Source organism: Pholcus phalangioides, unplaced genomic scaffold, assembly GCF_987345545.1.
Source record: "Pholcus phalangioides strain wild (caught in Gottingen) unplaced genomic scaffold, Ppha-v1.0 ptg000016l_1, whole genome shotgun sequence".
Lineage (NCBI taxonomy): Eukaryota > Metazoa > Arthropoda > Arachnida > Araneae > Pholcidae > Pholcus > Pholcus phalangioides.
The window spans coordinates 10,979,486-10,994,630 of NW_028301609.1; the positions used below are offsets into that span (position 1 = coordinate 10,979,486).

Sequence of the window (15,145 nt, forward strand, 5' to 3'; positions counted from 1 at the left end):
CATCCATAAATTCTGCAAGAAAGAATCTTGCTAATGGAATGCTTTTATTTAGTTGATACTGAATGGGGCTTTCATTGTACATCAAGTAAATCGAGAAACCTGCATCATATGCATGATACTGAGTTGTCATCAGGCATTCACTTTAATGGGGAGGCGGGGGGCTCACGTAAAAAAAATTCTCTTGGAGAAAAATGCCAATCCATGAAGTTAATTCAGGCTCAATGACCTTTCGTGTTACTCAAACAGATTTTTTGGTGTTCATATTTTTTGCATGTAGTTCATTTGTAGTTTCTTCGTTAATGCCGAATTACATTTGAGAGATTAAGGAGAAAAAAAATTGCTAGGTGATATGAAAATATGCATTCTTAATGATTAACAAGATTTGTTTTAATCCTAGATAACAACACATTCGTCTAATAGACTTCCTAAAGCCTCCGTCCCACAAGAGTGGGCTAGGGGACCATTGGTAAGATAATTAAAGATAATAAAAGTCTTTGTTGAACATAACCGCAAAAACCACAGCCGGCGTGAAGCAATCCCTACTTGTTCAGTTATTCACAAAGGAAGACGCTTGTTCCGCTGCCTTTGTATTGAAAGCCATAAAAATTATTGCTTCCCTGAGGCGACAGCGAATCCTGACAAAGACTTTAACTTTAATTATCTTACCAATGGTCCCCTAGCCCACTCTTGTGGGACGGGGGCATAATTGATTAGATACAGAGTAACACTGATTTAAGTCATCTATGGTTAATTGTTAAGCAGTCAGTTAAGTAAAAAAAATTGGATTTTTTTTTTCCCCACACCCTGAATCAGTAATTTTATTGTGAACGGTCAGAATTTTTTTCAAAAAAGAAGTCCTTTTTTTTTTGGTTTTCTATAAAAGTTTATTCGCACCAACTTTAACATGAAATAAAGAGAACGTTTACATCCAAGGCAACAAGAATAAAGTTCTTTTTTTAGAATATTTTTTCTTCCAAATAGCACAAAAGCTAGTTAGAGACACGAAGCTGGTCGTTCACTTTAATTGTCGTGAACATGTAATAATAATTTTTCAACAATGAGAAAAAATATCTTGAAGGTGGGATAATAGAGCTAAATATTTTATATAAAAAGAAAACATACAATGTATAGACATGGTTTTTTTTTTATCACTCGAAACATCTTGATCATCTCCTTCATGAAGCAGATAACATACACACGCAACAACACACATACAACGAGAATCAATAGTTCTTTTGAAACATTTGGAAAGTAGACTGGCCCGCAGTTAAAAAATATGAACCATACAAAGCCTTCGGCGGCGCTGGTAGAATAATTACATTCATGGAGATCATTCGCTAAAATTCTCTCGGATAACATAGAAGTGCATTGAGCATGCTTTACAGTCAGTAGTGGAATTGGCCGTGGGATCTATAATTTGTATAGAGTTTTCGATCATTTGAATTGAACCTTTTAAATAGTTAGTGTGTGATTATGTGTATTCGCAAATGTAGCGGAACAAATTACTAATAAACATGTAGCTTAAATACTGTATATCATTATAAGGAAAACATTTAAGTTAATGTGGAAGAATGTTAAATATATCCGTTACCTTCATTAATTGAACGTGTAATATTGACAATATCGTTTCTATCATGATTAATATAATAGGGTAAAACACAGTGGATTATTTGTCATATTTAGTAATTATGTGTCGATTTCGTGTTTGTCCAAAAGTTGTCATATCGCTCCATTATATCTGTATTTTTGCTTGATGCTGTCACAGAATTTTTACTTTCTAGTAATTTTAAGTTGAATTTCACTTGCTTCCAGTTTGGGAGATGGCAACATTCGGAACAAAAGACACACCTCAGATATTAGAAGACGGGTCCATAAATAAGGGAGGGTGGTTCCAAATTAGGAAGGACGCAAACTCTTTTTCCATAAAAATTATAGTGAAGGGACACTCCCAAAACGAGTACTGGTCCCGGAGGACATTGTAAGTTTTTGTTTCTATTTACAGCCCCGTTAGGAGACCTACATATATATGTGTGTGATACTTTCCACCATGCACCAATTAATTTGAAATTTTTCGGTGGAATGTTTATGAGGTGCATAAGTGGTTTAATCCATTAAACAGCCTAGATAGCAAGTATGTGTGTTTTAGAGGCTTTTGTGAACCGTGGGGAAGAAGATGAAAGCTCTTGTCAGAGGTGGAAACTAGAAAGATAGGTCCAAGTCCCTTTGGAGGGTAAGGGTAAAAGGAAGAAAGTTAAAACTTGAACATTTCAAGAAATATCCGAGTGTTAAAGGGGGGTTTATGATAGTATTCAAACACTCAGGTTTTGCAATGATAAACGTCAACACAGTCACATCGATAATAAGGCAATAAATAGCTTTTACCAGTTATATACAATTAGTAATTTAAAGTTATAAATAATTTGTGTCATTTTGTGGATGGAATTGGGGCTGGCGAGAACGCATAGTTAATTCTGTGTTTTCTCAATCAGGAATATTTTACTACGAATTATCAATTTCTAGCTAGGCATTTTGTGTGACACCCATGATCTATTTTTTCCGTTTCTATGCTACATCTAGTGCAGAGCTTGACTGATGTCAGTCGCCATGGTGACGGAAAATTGCAGGCTCCAAGACCAATTTATTAGAGACTGCAATTTTCCATGATAGCCAGCTCTGTCAAAGGAAAATAAACTTGGCTCCTAAAATATTCAGTTGGCGCCCTGATCTAGTGGCAATTCTGTTGGTAGGAATCAACAATTACAAAATGAAGATGACAACTTATCCACAGATTACGGAACGAAATGTTTTTCCAAACAATACATGATATTATTTGAACTGGGCAAGGCATTTTGCCCGTTATGGCTCTTGAATTTGGGTCTTGTTAGTGTTAAACCTATTAAATTTTATGAAAATCGGATTCACATTGTGCTTTCAGAAGTTTTTCCAACTGTTTCAGCAGGAATTCACGGAACTTAAATCAAAAGAGCATTGTTCCTGGTAGTGAGGGAAAGCTACTAAACCTAAATATCTGTTGGATTTCAGCATTTCATTAAATGCCATCGCAAAAAATGTTTAAGGTTATTTAAATTTAGATTCTCGCACGAAATACCTGTAATTGACAACGATTACTTTGTGGTGTATTAGTTCATCAAATACAACCGAATGCTAATAGATTTAAGTGTGAGAAGCGAAAAAACATTGAAGGAAATTCAGGGAGGAACGAATTATTGTTTCTGGAATGTGTAAAAGGTGTTATAATAAACATGCTCAAACGTTATCCGGAATGTGCATAAGTGGAAACAACGAATAATAATAAAAACAACTCTCAATTTCAACTAATGATTGTAATCTAAAAAAAACAACAAAAACAAATCGTACTACAATGAACGAGAAAAAACAAAGAAATAAAAACGACTAGTCTCACATATGATTACAACACATTTAAATACAGAGTCTGGGACTCTACATTTCAGGACGTGCTTTTGCAGGGATAAAAAAAGCACAAAACTATCTATAAACACAAGCATAAAGATAATCATATATATATATATATATAACTTCCATGATAATTCTTTGAAATGCGTTAAACACATGGTATAATCCTTTAAAGCTTATATGACACAAGACTAAGATGAATCTCTCTTACTCTAAAAACATTATGGGAGATAAATTAAAGGCGAATCACACATTAATCTCTATCGGCAACCTAGTATTTGAGAAGACCTAAATTTCAAACATTTTTGTTTCAATGGCGAATTTATCAACATTTGGATCCCTGCGGCTAAAATACAGTAAATGATGGCGATTTCTCAAAATGTTATCCAATGTATTGATTCTTTTTTAAAATATTGGATATCGCTATAGATTATGGAAAACAAACACGGCCCTAACAATTTTTTAGCAATAAGTTGCATAATTCTCCAGTACAAATAGGCCATTTTATCAGTTTTCAGATAGATACGACTTATGTTGTTATCCAGACATTATAAAACACTCGTACGGCCTTCCGAGCACAAGATGAGACTTGGCTGTGATGTTACACCATGTGGGACGATTTTATTGTTTTCTGAAAGAGAATCCAAATGTGCAAGCTTAATTGCTGGCGAGTGATTCTCGATGTCCAATCGCTTTACCTGGAAGAAAAGAATAGAATCGTGCGACCTGATGTAGCCGAGTCTCATCCTGTGTTTGGTGGACTAATTTTTTGTCAGCTAACTGTTACGGTCCATTCAGGGGTACTGATAAAAAAATCGCTATGGAAGCAAGTTAGACATCACTTTCTGGACAATGATCCTGAAGTGTGGAATTTTCGTCAAAATGCAGGCAGAGAAAGCTTACAAAACTGTTCAAGCAGAGCTGTAGCATGCTTTTTCGGGGCCCCGAGCAGACTTATCCTTACGGGGGGCTCTTGAAAAGGTTTTTTATTATGCAAAAAAATAAATGTAATTTTTTTTGGAGCCCCCAATTCGCATGTGGATTAGACAATTGCTCTTATATTGGGTTGATGCATGTACATTCGACAAATTTTTTCTGGTTTTTTTCAGCCACCTAATCATACATTTTACCTATTGCAGCTGTTGGCAGAATTACAAAGGTTGCGAATACAACCATTTTGTAAAAAAAAATTATGGCTAATTAACACTGAAAAGCAATTGAATGAAAATAATTTTGATGGAGCCCGCAGGCCATTAAGCTATACTGGTGTATATTTAGTGTTGTAAGATCCATTCCAGAAGTAACACTTCTAGTGAAATGGATTTTATATACCATTATAATCGCAAAGTTCGGAAACTTAATAGGGAAGAATGAATGCAAATAGAACCTGTTTATTTTGTTTGTCAAGAAAGTCACATGGGGCAAGATCAGGGAAACAAGCTGGTTGTGCAAGTATCGGAATCTGATGTTTTAACAGATAAACCTGACACCAGCCTACGAATGTTGAAAGCTTGCAGGATTCTGTTAGATGCAAGCAGCCAGGTCTTTGAAAGGCCAAATCACGAGTGCTCTATCAGGATGATGCACCAGCTCACAGATCCCTCCTGGATTACATGTCAAAACATCATATTCCGATACTTCTACAACCAGTTTATTTCTCTCATCTTCCCCCATGTGACTTTTTCCTCGAATAAAGAATCAGCTTAAGGGGCAACACTTCTCAGGTTCAGAAGCAGCGACGAAAACACTGGAGGATGTGACAAAAAAACAAGCTTGGAATCTGCATTTACATCTTTGTATGAAGAATGGCAAAAATGCACAATTGCACAGGCTAGTTACTTCGAAAGAAACACCAAATAAACAAGTTGTGTCTGCATTTATTCTTCCGTAATAAAATAAGTTTCGGAACTTTTTGAACAGTATGATGCAGGCCAGCGAGCTTCATTCAAATTTTGAACCTGGCCTGCAATGGCTGAAAGGTTAAAGAGAGCCCCCTCATAGAATATAATACACTGAGCCATTTTTGTACCAAAGAATTATTTCACTGAGTTATCCAGTCCAATAACGTAGGCCGAAAAAGATGTAGTTTAGTCATATGATACAGAGTAAATATTCATTACTATTTAATCCTATACCAGAGTTTATCGCCAATCATAAACCAAAGAGTAAATTTTGGTCTCTCTTTCACACACTTTTCAAAATACTGGGAAAATTTGGTTCCAATAAATGCTGAACATATGCATAAACAAAAAAGGAATTTTTTTTTTGCATTCAATAACAATAAGCTTCACTAAAACACTTCAACAACTATTTTAGATAATTATAACAACACTGCATGTATTCATATAATGTAAAATATAGACAGGTGTGTAATGAACCATCATCGATTAATAAATAACAATAAATAATCATAATATAGATCTACACTGATGGGTTCATAGACACAATTTCGGACCCCCCCCCTAACTTTTTCGGCTAAACTGTATTTGGCCCCACCCCCGATCAACAAACACTTCTATAATTGGACTCGCATTTGTGCATGGCAGAACAGCTTTGACATTTTCCACGATAGGCTCTTTTTTCATTATGAGGAAATGATTAATCATATATCCTACATGATACAGAATTATCACACATATAACAAATTGATTTACGGATGACTAGTCCTCACCTATACCTATATTTATCAAGGTAATGTGTATTTTACCCGTTTTAACCATCCACAAGACATTTTGTCTGGGCGAATTTACACCACCAGTTTGGCTCGGCTTTTGGAGTCAGTTTGGTTCTCTCATACAATCACATTCTCGTTACTCTTCATATAAAACCATGCGGTTTTCCCTAATAGGTAACTTGTCTCTGTTGTGACGCTGGAGGTGTTGCTTGATTCAATGGAACTCTGTTATTATTGACGTGGAGATGAAGTGTCAGCTAAAGGTGTATTATCTTTGATACAGCCTTCATTTCAGCAGTGCTGGTTTACATTCAGCAGAGTTTATTGGAATTTCATAATGCTCTAGCTAAATGTCATACCAAGAAGCCAAAATATTACGTCAACAGGCCTAGTGTCATGTGGAAAGAATCAAGCCAAAATTTGCCAATTCAGTATCAAAAATATGTGGATGGTTATAATGGAAAACTATTAGTTAATGTAATTAAATATTTAAAATGTCTTTCAAGATTATTATAGCTCGAGACAGCCATATATATTCATATTATTAAAATATGGCAGATAACCTAGTTATATTGAAGGCTATAACGAAAACTATGTTGTGCGAAATCTATGTTGGGACGAGATCAGGAACGTTTCTGTTCAATCTATAAATTCAATTTAACAATATATTCAACTCCGGGAAAGTATATTATACTCGTATAAGAATATATCTCTCGATAACAGAACTTGTGACACTTTCTGTTATCCTATTTTTGGGCCCGATAACTAAATACTTTCATATTAAAACTTTGACTTCGTAGGAAGAAGAAAAAGAAAAGCATTATCCTCTGATTAGATTTGAAACTTTCGCTCATATTTTAAAATTATTTCATCGCCGGGGAAAATAATTTTTGGTTTTTAAGCCTAAGAGATGAGAACATCAGATTTAAGCACAGTCTTCATATAAATGCATTAAATCCTGCACATTATTGCACAGTATTATCACATTGAATTCTGCTCACGCAATTGGTAACAGTTTTAAAACATTCAAAAAACTCTTAGTCATTAATATATTATTTCAATTTGATGAATATAATTATGCATACGTATTAGGGCTTGACAAATCGAAAAAAATACTTAGGCGCCAGTCCAATTTCTTAAGAGCCAAGCATGGTATTTTGCTCAAGGAAAGCAGTCATAAATTAATGTTTTCTCATACTTTTCCCGTATTAAAAGACAGAGCGTAAGGAAATTAGAAAATTGTGTGTTGCCCTCAGACTCAAATTTACAAATTTACTCCAATTTTGCAACCACGTTTGTAAAATTTCAGACACCAATAGCGATTTTCTAGTCGCTGTGGTGACCTGGCACCTGGGATTTGACCAGCCCTGATACATATGTAAGCCAGCAATCATACTTTGGTATAAAAATCATGCTTCTTCTCAGCTATGCAGACTTCTCTTTAAAAATTTAACTCTAGATTAACAGCTCTCGCATCTCAGCCTTTCCCCCCCTTTACAACTCGGAAACTACTACGCGAAAAGAGCGATGAAACATTTCAGTGATTAATTTTCATTTGAATTCTACTTTATGCATTAATGCCTCAAAGTTATCAATGAATCAAAGGTAGTTTCCGTAAACTTTATGGCATGTTCTAATTTTAGTGTTACATTTAAAGGTGGGGTGGGGGGTCTTCAAGTTCAGTTATCTAAAAGTAGGCATCTTCAACCGATTGCTCACCAGCACCCATGAATACTCAATGATTTTGCCTAATTGTACTTGCGAGGTATTGACATACTAGCAAATTGAATGCAAGTTATATTCGAGCATCTGTATAATACTGATTTGAGTCGGAACATACATTATCTGATCATGAGTATCCAGACATTTGAAATTTGGTGGATCTGACCAATTACTATGTAACTGTTTCTCTTGGTATAGACTCAAACCTTTTACTCCTGAGCATCAGTTTGGCATACCATGGCTCCCCACAACTGGGGGGGGGGGGGTGTCAGGATTTTCAATGCAAAGACAATTCATATCCTCCACTCGTACTATAAATTGACTATTGAGGGGGGTGCATGACAAATCTGGCCCGCGGGCCCTGTAGCAAGATGCGAGAGCCATGTGGCAAACCACGTACTTTAACTACTGTGTTATATTGTGGATAACATTTTATGTACAACTCTGCTCTGCTCGCACTGTGGTGACAGTTCAACAAGGGTCATTTTCTGTTTTAGCATGATTTGTCACTAAGGCATACTGCTCATTCTGCATACAATTTTTTTTCTCATGAAATGTGTGCACGCCTTTGGGACGAACCAGAACATTGGCTCCACACGCCAGACCACAAAAGCCGAAAAATCTGTGCCAGTAGCCCCAGTATCTGCTGTTTTCTGTACTATTGTGATCCAAAAATTGATTGCAATTGCCAGTCTTTCCATTGCAGTACAGAAAATGCATCAATTCATTATTAATTTCTTCTATATGGCTGATAACTTGAAACATTGGTGTCTGGATACTCATCATTCTGATAGTGTATGCCTGGTTTCCCCCATTTGCATACTCTTCTTCCGATGATCAACATATATAGATGGTGCTTACGACTCAAAAAAAGGTTGAAGTCCAGTAATTTAATACTAAGAAACTTGGAACCTACAAATTATGGGGGATTCGTTAATTTTTTTTATTCACTCATGTTAACCATGCCAATTTAAATATTCATGTTCTGTAACAATATTTGTTCTAGAATAAAACCCATAGAATTTTGAATACATGTGAAATTATATCTTGTCAGATTTTAACAGTCATTGGTAAACAGTGTTTTTACACTTTTCAGGAAGGGGGACGCAAACTGCTACAATAACAAAGATGACTCTATTAACCAGAATAATACTTTGACCTCTGCATTGTAGAGAGAATGAGACCCCCCTCTGTTCTGTAGGCAAAAAAAGAAAGGAGGGATTGACCGATACTGCCAGAAAACCTCAGCAGGACAGTTCATTTCTAGTCAAGCCAAGGATCCCATAGAAAAACCACCACCGTAGTTTCACATGGCTAAAAAAATCTGACAGTCGGATACAGTTGGCAAAAATGCGATATTCAAATCTACGAGCCTGAAAAACCATCCAAAACCTCTCTCACTCTTATTCAAGCTTAATGATCAATATCTTCTGGTAAAAAATTTTGACAATGAGTTAAAACAGTTTTTTCCCGCAAGCTGAGATTCGAGAGACCTGGCAAAAAAGCTATGACTTATGTTACTATACGTTATCGATTTTCAACAAATAACTATGATATTAGATACTATGTAATATATATATTTCAACGCCTATGACCGAATAATATGCGTGTAAACATGAAAATGCATATATATAATATATAATACAATGTATTTCACATTTTAAAGCACATCAAAGAGTTATCTTTAAATCTGGATTTTTTTTGGTTTCTCAAATCAAATCCAAGGGTGGACTCTCCTCAGGGTGCGAAAGAGAGGGGTCGTGCAGAGGGGTCATGCCCTCATTCCACGCAGAACTTCAGACTTGGCGCGGAATGTGCACACCTTTCCCCGGACTCGGCACAGGGTCTTGTGCGATTGAATCGGGTTTTATCTGCACTTGTCCCTCTTTGAATACATGGGTAACAAGGTAGATCTTTCTCTCTGTCTGTCTTTCAAAGGGTGGGGGAAATGATGAAATTTCCATTCGAAACAATCTATGGTCAATTTTTGCCGACTAGTTACCATAGAACGAGGGTGAGTTCTTTTCGCACCCTGTCAGCCACCCTGAAGCCAATCAAGACAATTAGATCAGGCCAAATACTTTTTTTCCCAGCTTTCATCACGAGCAAAACATTTTTTTCGGGAGAAGTTGGTAGAAGGGAGATGTTAAAGATGGGAAGGGACTAGAATGGCAAGCTCGACACAAACATGTTCTCGATCTGGGGCGGTGCAGGAACGAGGTCCTCCAATTTTAAGTAGAAAATCCTTTGCAGGCCTTGCATGCTGATTGTCCTTAATTCCGGCAACTGGGTTAGTATGCGAGAGAAGTAGTGGCGCTTCTTCTGTGCCTCACTGTTGTAAGTGACGTGGTCCCGCAGCGAACTTATGATTTTCATCTGCAATGCCTCGACTCTCTGCGGCTCTTTAAGACCATGGCGTTCTAGGAACAAAAATAGAAGGAAAACATTTGTAGGTGATGGTCGACACTCATTTGTTTCTTCTTTACAAATGTATCTCTCATTTGAAACATCTATGTTAAAATCTACCAGGACATTATGAAATTGGTTGTAAAAAAAGCCAATATGGTAATTAATTATAAGGGTGGATCAAATGAAAACGGAAGAATTGTTATAATTTGGTTTATTTTTGTGGGATTGTGGTGTACAGGTAAAGCAAGATATAAGGAAGGCAACCACTACTATGGAACTGGTAGTCATGTGGAATCACATGATATGTGCTGATGGTCCACCGAAAAGTATCGACCAACAGGCGATTATTTTTGTTTTGTTTCTGCATCCATACAATGTTTAGGAGTGAAGAAGAACAATATGGTGTTATTCATTTTTTAGTAGCAAAAGAAGTTTGATGTCGTGAAGTGCATCGGCTAACGAAGTATATAGAGAACATGCATTATCACTGATTTGTGTGCAGGACTGGAACAAGCATTTCCGCGAGGGATGGGAATCTGAATGATATGTGTCAGTCACCTTGTCATCACGGATGCTTTGGTAAAAGAAGTTGACCAGATAATACCTCCCCCCCCCAAACAGACGACACACAATAAGAAATATCAGCAAGAAGGTGGGAGTGTGTTTTGGTTTCATTAATGCCATCATTGTAGAGAAACTCCACTACAGGAAAGGGAGGGAACAGCGGGAAAATCTTGTGCCAGTCCTGCACACGAGTCAATGACAGTGCATGTTTGCCGTACACTGCCTTTGTTCACCTATGCATTTCGTGAATTGAGGTTGAAAAAAACAACCAATTGCCTGTTGGACATTACTGTCAGCCATATCAGGTGATTCTGCGTGACTACATTGGGGAAGTCTATTCTGCAGTAGGGGGGGGGGTTGCTTTCCTTATATCTTGCTCTACCTCTATGCAAACTGTTTCTACACTCATACAAAAAATAAACCAAATTACAACAACTGTTCCGTTTTCATTTGATCCACCCTCAGTTTTCTCTCGGGTAGAATGGGTGTGTTGGATTATACAGTTGAATCCTGTTATAGCAAACTCTAAGAGACAGGAGAAATCGCTTCGTTAAATTGAAATTTCGTTATAAAGGAATTCTGTGTTTTTACATTGTTCTCATGTGAACTTATCTGAAGGATTAGAAAAGTGTTCGTTAAAACGAGAATTTCGCTATAACGTATTCGACTGTACAACATTTCTTGTCAATAACAAAAAATATTCACCATGAAATTTCAGGATAGAGTTTCTATAGCAAAAACACTGATCGCTTTCTCTTCTGTGATACATAATTACTGTTTCTCACAAATTGCATTCCTTTCCCCCCTGCACCACCATTACTGTTGGAGATACAGGGTAACATAGGAGGGAGGGAGATAGCTCTGTTAAGCAGTGGTTCTTAACCAGGGATCCTGGAGAGGTTTCATGGGGGGGGGGGTCTATAAGCACGGCTCTCTTAAGAGCATCACAGATCAGGCCAACTGATTTTTCTGAGGCCCTACCTGGCAAATTTTTGAGAATTCCTACCAGTTCTCATTTTTGTGAGGCCCCCTATTCTCTTGAGGGCCTCTGTGCCATGCCCAGGTGGGCCCATGTATTAAGACAGCACTGTCAGTGAGCTTGGATAAGAAAATAAATTATTTTAACATTATGTGCTGAATATTATTCTGTAAAGGTACCAGCATTCATCTCATTGGCACCAAGGATTTGTGAAATACAAAAGGTTAAGAACGCCTTGCTTAAAAGTCTATCTCAGAGCTCATGGCCCCTTCCAAAAAAATTTCAAAGATAACATCCACTACAAAATCTATCAGTTCATAAGTCCAGATATTCTTATTCTGCAATCAAGATAACATTACACAATGGGTTGGTTTTGAAAGATCTTTCTTCTTCTTATTGGGTCCATTTGGTCCAAGATTGAAATATGTTTATCCAGTAATATAAACACTGGAAATGTTATCATGTGTATCCCAGTGTCACATTCCCTTTACCACACAACAAGTTACGAAACATTTTTCCAAAAATTTGTTTATAGTGACAGAAAAACATTTCTGATATTCAATCTCTGCTCATCAGTAACAAAAAGAAAGGAAAAAAAAAAAAACAACATGCACAAATGTCATAGACTAGGAATTTCTCTGCCCGAAATCCAGACAGATAAAAACAGTCTAGTCAAACACCAAGCAGATAAGAAGTGTCTAGAAAAAACCTTCCTAACCATTATGTTACTGGATGCTTGTCACTGAAGTCTCAATAACAAGCTAATGATCAGTCACTGTAACAGCTGAGCCATGATAAACAAAGAGGCACATCTTCCCTTCCTTCTCTCCCCCCCCCCCACTTCCTTTTTCCTCTAGCACAATCCAAACAGTTATGCAACACTGTCTGCTCTTTTTCCCATTTTGTCTGGGCTTCAGATAATGCTGACTGTGTTCCTATGGCTCTATGCCAATGTTTCCAGAACTTGTATCGCCCAGACATCACCTTCCCGAGGGTACTTTGGGCTATTCAGAGGGTACAGCAGAAATCAGCATGGCAAAAAAACCTTAAGTAATAAATAAAGGCAAAACATTAATGACCCATTAATTATTTATGATGCAATATCCAAGGAGATTGTGCAAGCTTCTTACTCATTTCTATGGGATACCTTCCACATATTTCTAGGGATATAAATGTCATAGATGTATTTTTAGACGGATGCAAGTTTCCCACACATACCCACGGTCTCCTATACACATACTCCCCCATTGCTATGTCAGTCTCCCCATGCATATCTATAGCTGTGCAAGCCTCCTACACATACTCAAGGCTACTCAAGTCTCCTACACATACTCAAGGCTACTCAAGGCTACTCAAGTCTCCTACACATACTCAAGGCTACTCAAGTCTCCAACACATAACACAGGGTGATGTATGTCTCCCAAACATACCCAGACTATGCAAGTCTCCTATAATATTCCCTCACAACTACACCAGTCTCCCATACACATACCGACCATTGATAAGAGGTCTCCTGTTTACATTGCTTGCATAGTCCTGGGTCTACCAAGTCTCTTATACACACTCCCCACCGATGGCTGCATAAGTCTCCTACACCAGGGCTATGCAAGTCTCATGCATACCCATATCCCCATTGCTATTCCAGTTTCCCCACATACACCCAGAATTATGCAAATCTCCTACACATACCTAAGACTGTATAAATGTCCTACACATACCCAGAGCTGTGCATGTGTCCTGCACATACTCCCCTCTATCACTATGTCAGTCTTCCCTGTATATCCATAGCTATGCAAACCTTCTCACACATACACAGGGCAATGCAAGTCTTCCAAACATAACCACGGTTACGCAAGTCTCCCATACACATACCCTCCCTCTACAGCTACACCCGTTTATTATACACATACCAACCATTGCTATGCAAGTCTCAGTGAAGGGAATATGTATAGGAGACTTGCATAGTAGTGGTGACAGGACACAGATTTCCTCTAAAAAAATTTCATAATTTGAAAGATATTGATAAATGATGCTTACCTGTGACCAAAGTCAGTGCACAGAGACAAGCAAATGCCGAAATATCAATCTCCATGGCATGAAGGCTGTTGGAAAATTTCAGGATGGCACTCAACCAATCGCTGAAGATCTGCTGACACTGGCCCTGAGATAAGACTACTCCATTACAGAAAGTGTACTTATCGTCATTTGGTTGGATTCTATGGTACGAGGAATATGGATAACGTTTAAAAAATTAATCTTGAATACGCATATATTCCATGAAAAAAATAGTTCTTTAACACATCAGAATTATATTCACTTTATGCGATAGAAACCATCGATAATTTGTAGAATCTAATGCAATGAAACATACCTATACGCTAAACGAAGTGAAAACAGCTCCAAGCTGGCAGATTGAAACAGAAGTTCCTGGTCATCTTTATCGAGTTCAGTGAACCCGGGAATTTTCTCAGCAAACTGGCGAATAACATCAATGGAGGTGGTCAGGAGATTGTAGAATAGCTGGACACGATCTGCCTCAGTTGTAGGCGTATCCCTGTCACTCGGTTCCTTATACTGCATAGGAAACAAGAAAGAAACCCATCTTGAAAATATATTCCCAGCTATAGAGCAATGAAGAATGAAATATAATAGCGCCATATACACATTGAAGGTAATCCTAAATAAACTAAATCTATTGTCAGAGATTTGATGGCAATCATTGGGAAAATTTTGATTTGTGGGATTTTCATACTTTCATCGTGATTAAAGTCTCAGTTGGAGACATTTGATAATGATTTGATCAACATCTGATGGTGATAAAAACTGTCGTTATAGACCCTGATCTAATGAACACCCCCCCCCCCACATGGCAAAATATTGACCCAGATTCATAATGACGAAAGATATTAATACATGCTCGAAAAATGAATGTGCGAAATCACTGAAAATAGAGGTATATAACACTTGAAATATCAGGGATGTTCAATGTCATTAAATGGAAAAAGCAATGAACATCATTATTAACAAATTGCCCTAAATCATACATGTTCAACATTTATCAGACACATGACAAATGGGTTCTGCAAAGCCGAATCTATTCTGAATATCTCACTACTTAGGACTAGCAGGTCTCCCACACATACCCAGGACTATTCAAGTCTCCCACACATACCCAATGTGATGCAAGTCTTGTGACATCTGCATTGCTATTCGTTTCCTACCCAGGGCTATGCAAGTCTTTATGCAAATGGTTATGCAAGTCTTCTACACCCATATCCCTATTGCTATTTCAGTCTCCCACACACACACCCATGGCTTTGCAAGTCTCCTATGTATACCCAGGGCTATTAAGTCTTGCTATA

At 37.4% G+C, this 15,145-nt stretch overlaps 1 protein-coding gene across 1 annotated transcript in view; it reads right to left on the reverse strand.

Moving 5' to 3' along the window:
* Positions 1-872: 872 nt before the first annotated feature.
* Positions 873-15,145, reverse strand: part of Hr38 (Hormone receptor-like in 38) — a 29,901-nt gene continuing 15,628 nt past the window's right edge. The window contains exons 8-10 of the mRNA XM_089246055.1: positions 14,155-14,357; positions 13,821-13,999; positions 873-10,251 (exon numbers count right to left, since the gene is read on the reverse strand). Coding sequence (XP_089102181.1) covers positions 9,995-10,251; positions 13,821-13,999; positions 14,155-14,357 — 639 coding nt within the window. The 3' untranslated portion in view covers positions 873-9,994. The remainder of the gene's footprint in view (positions 10,252-13,820; positions 14,000-14,154; positions 14,358-15,145) is intronic.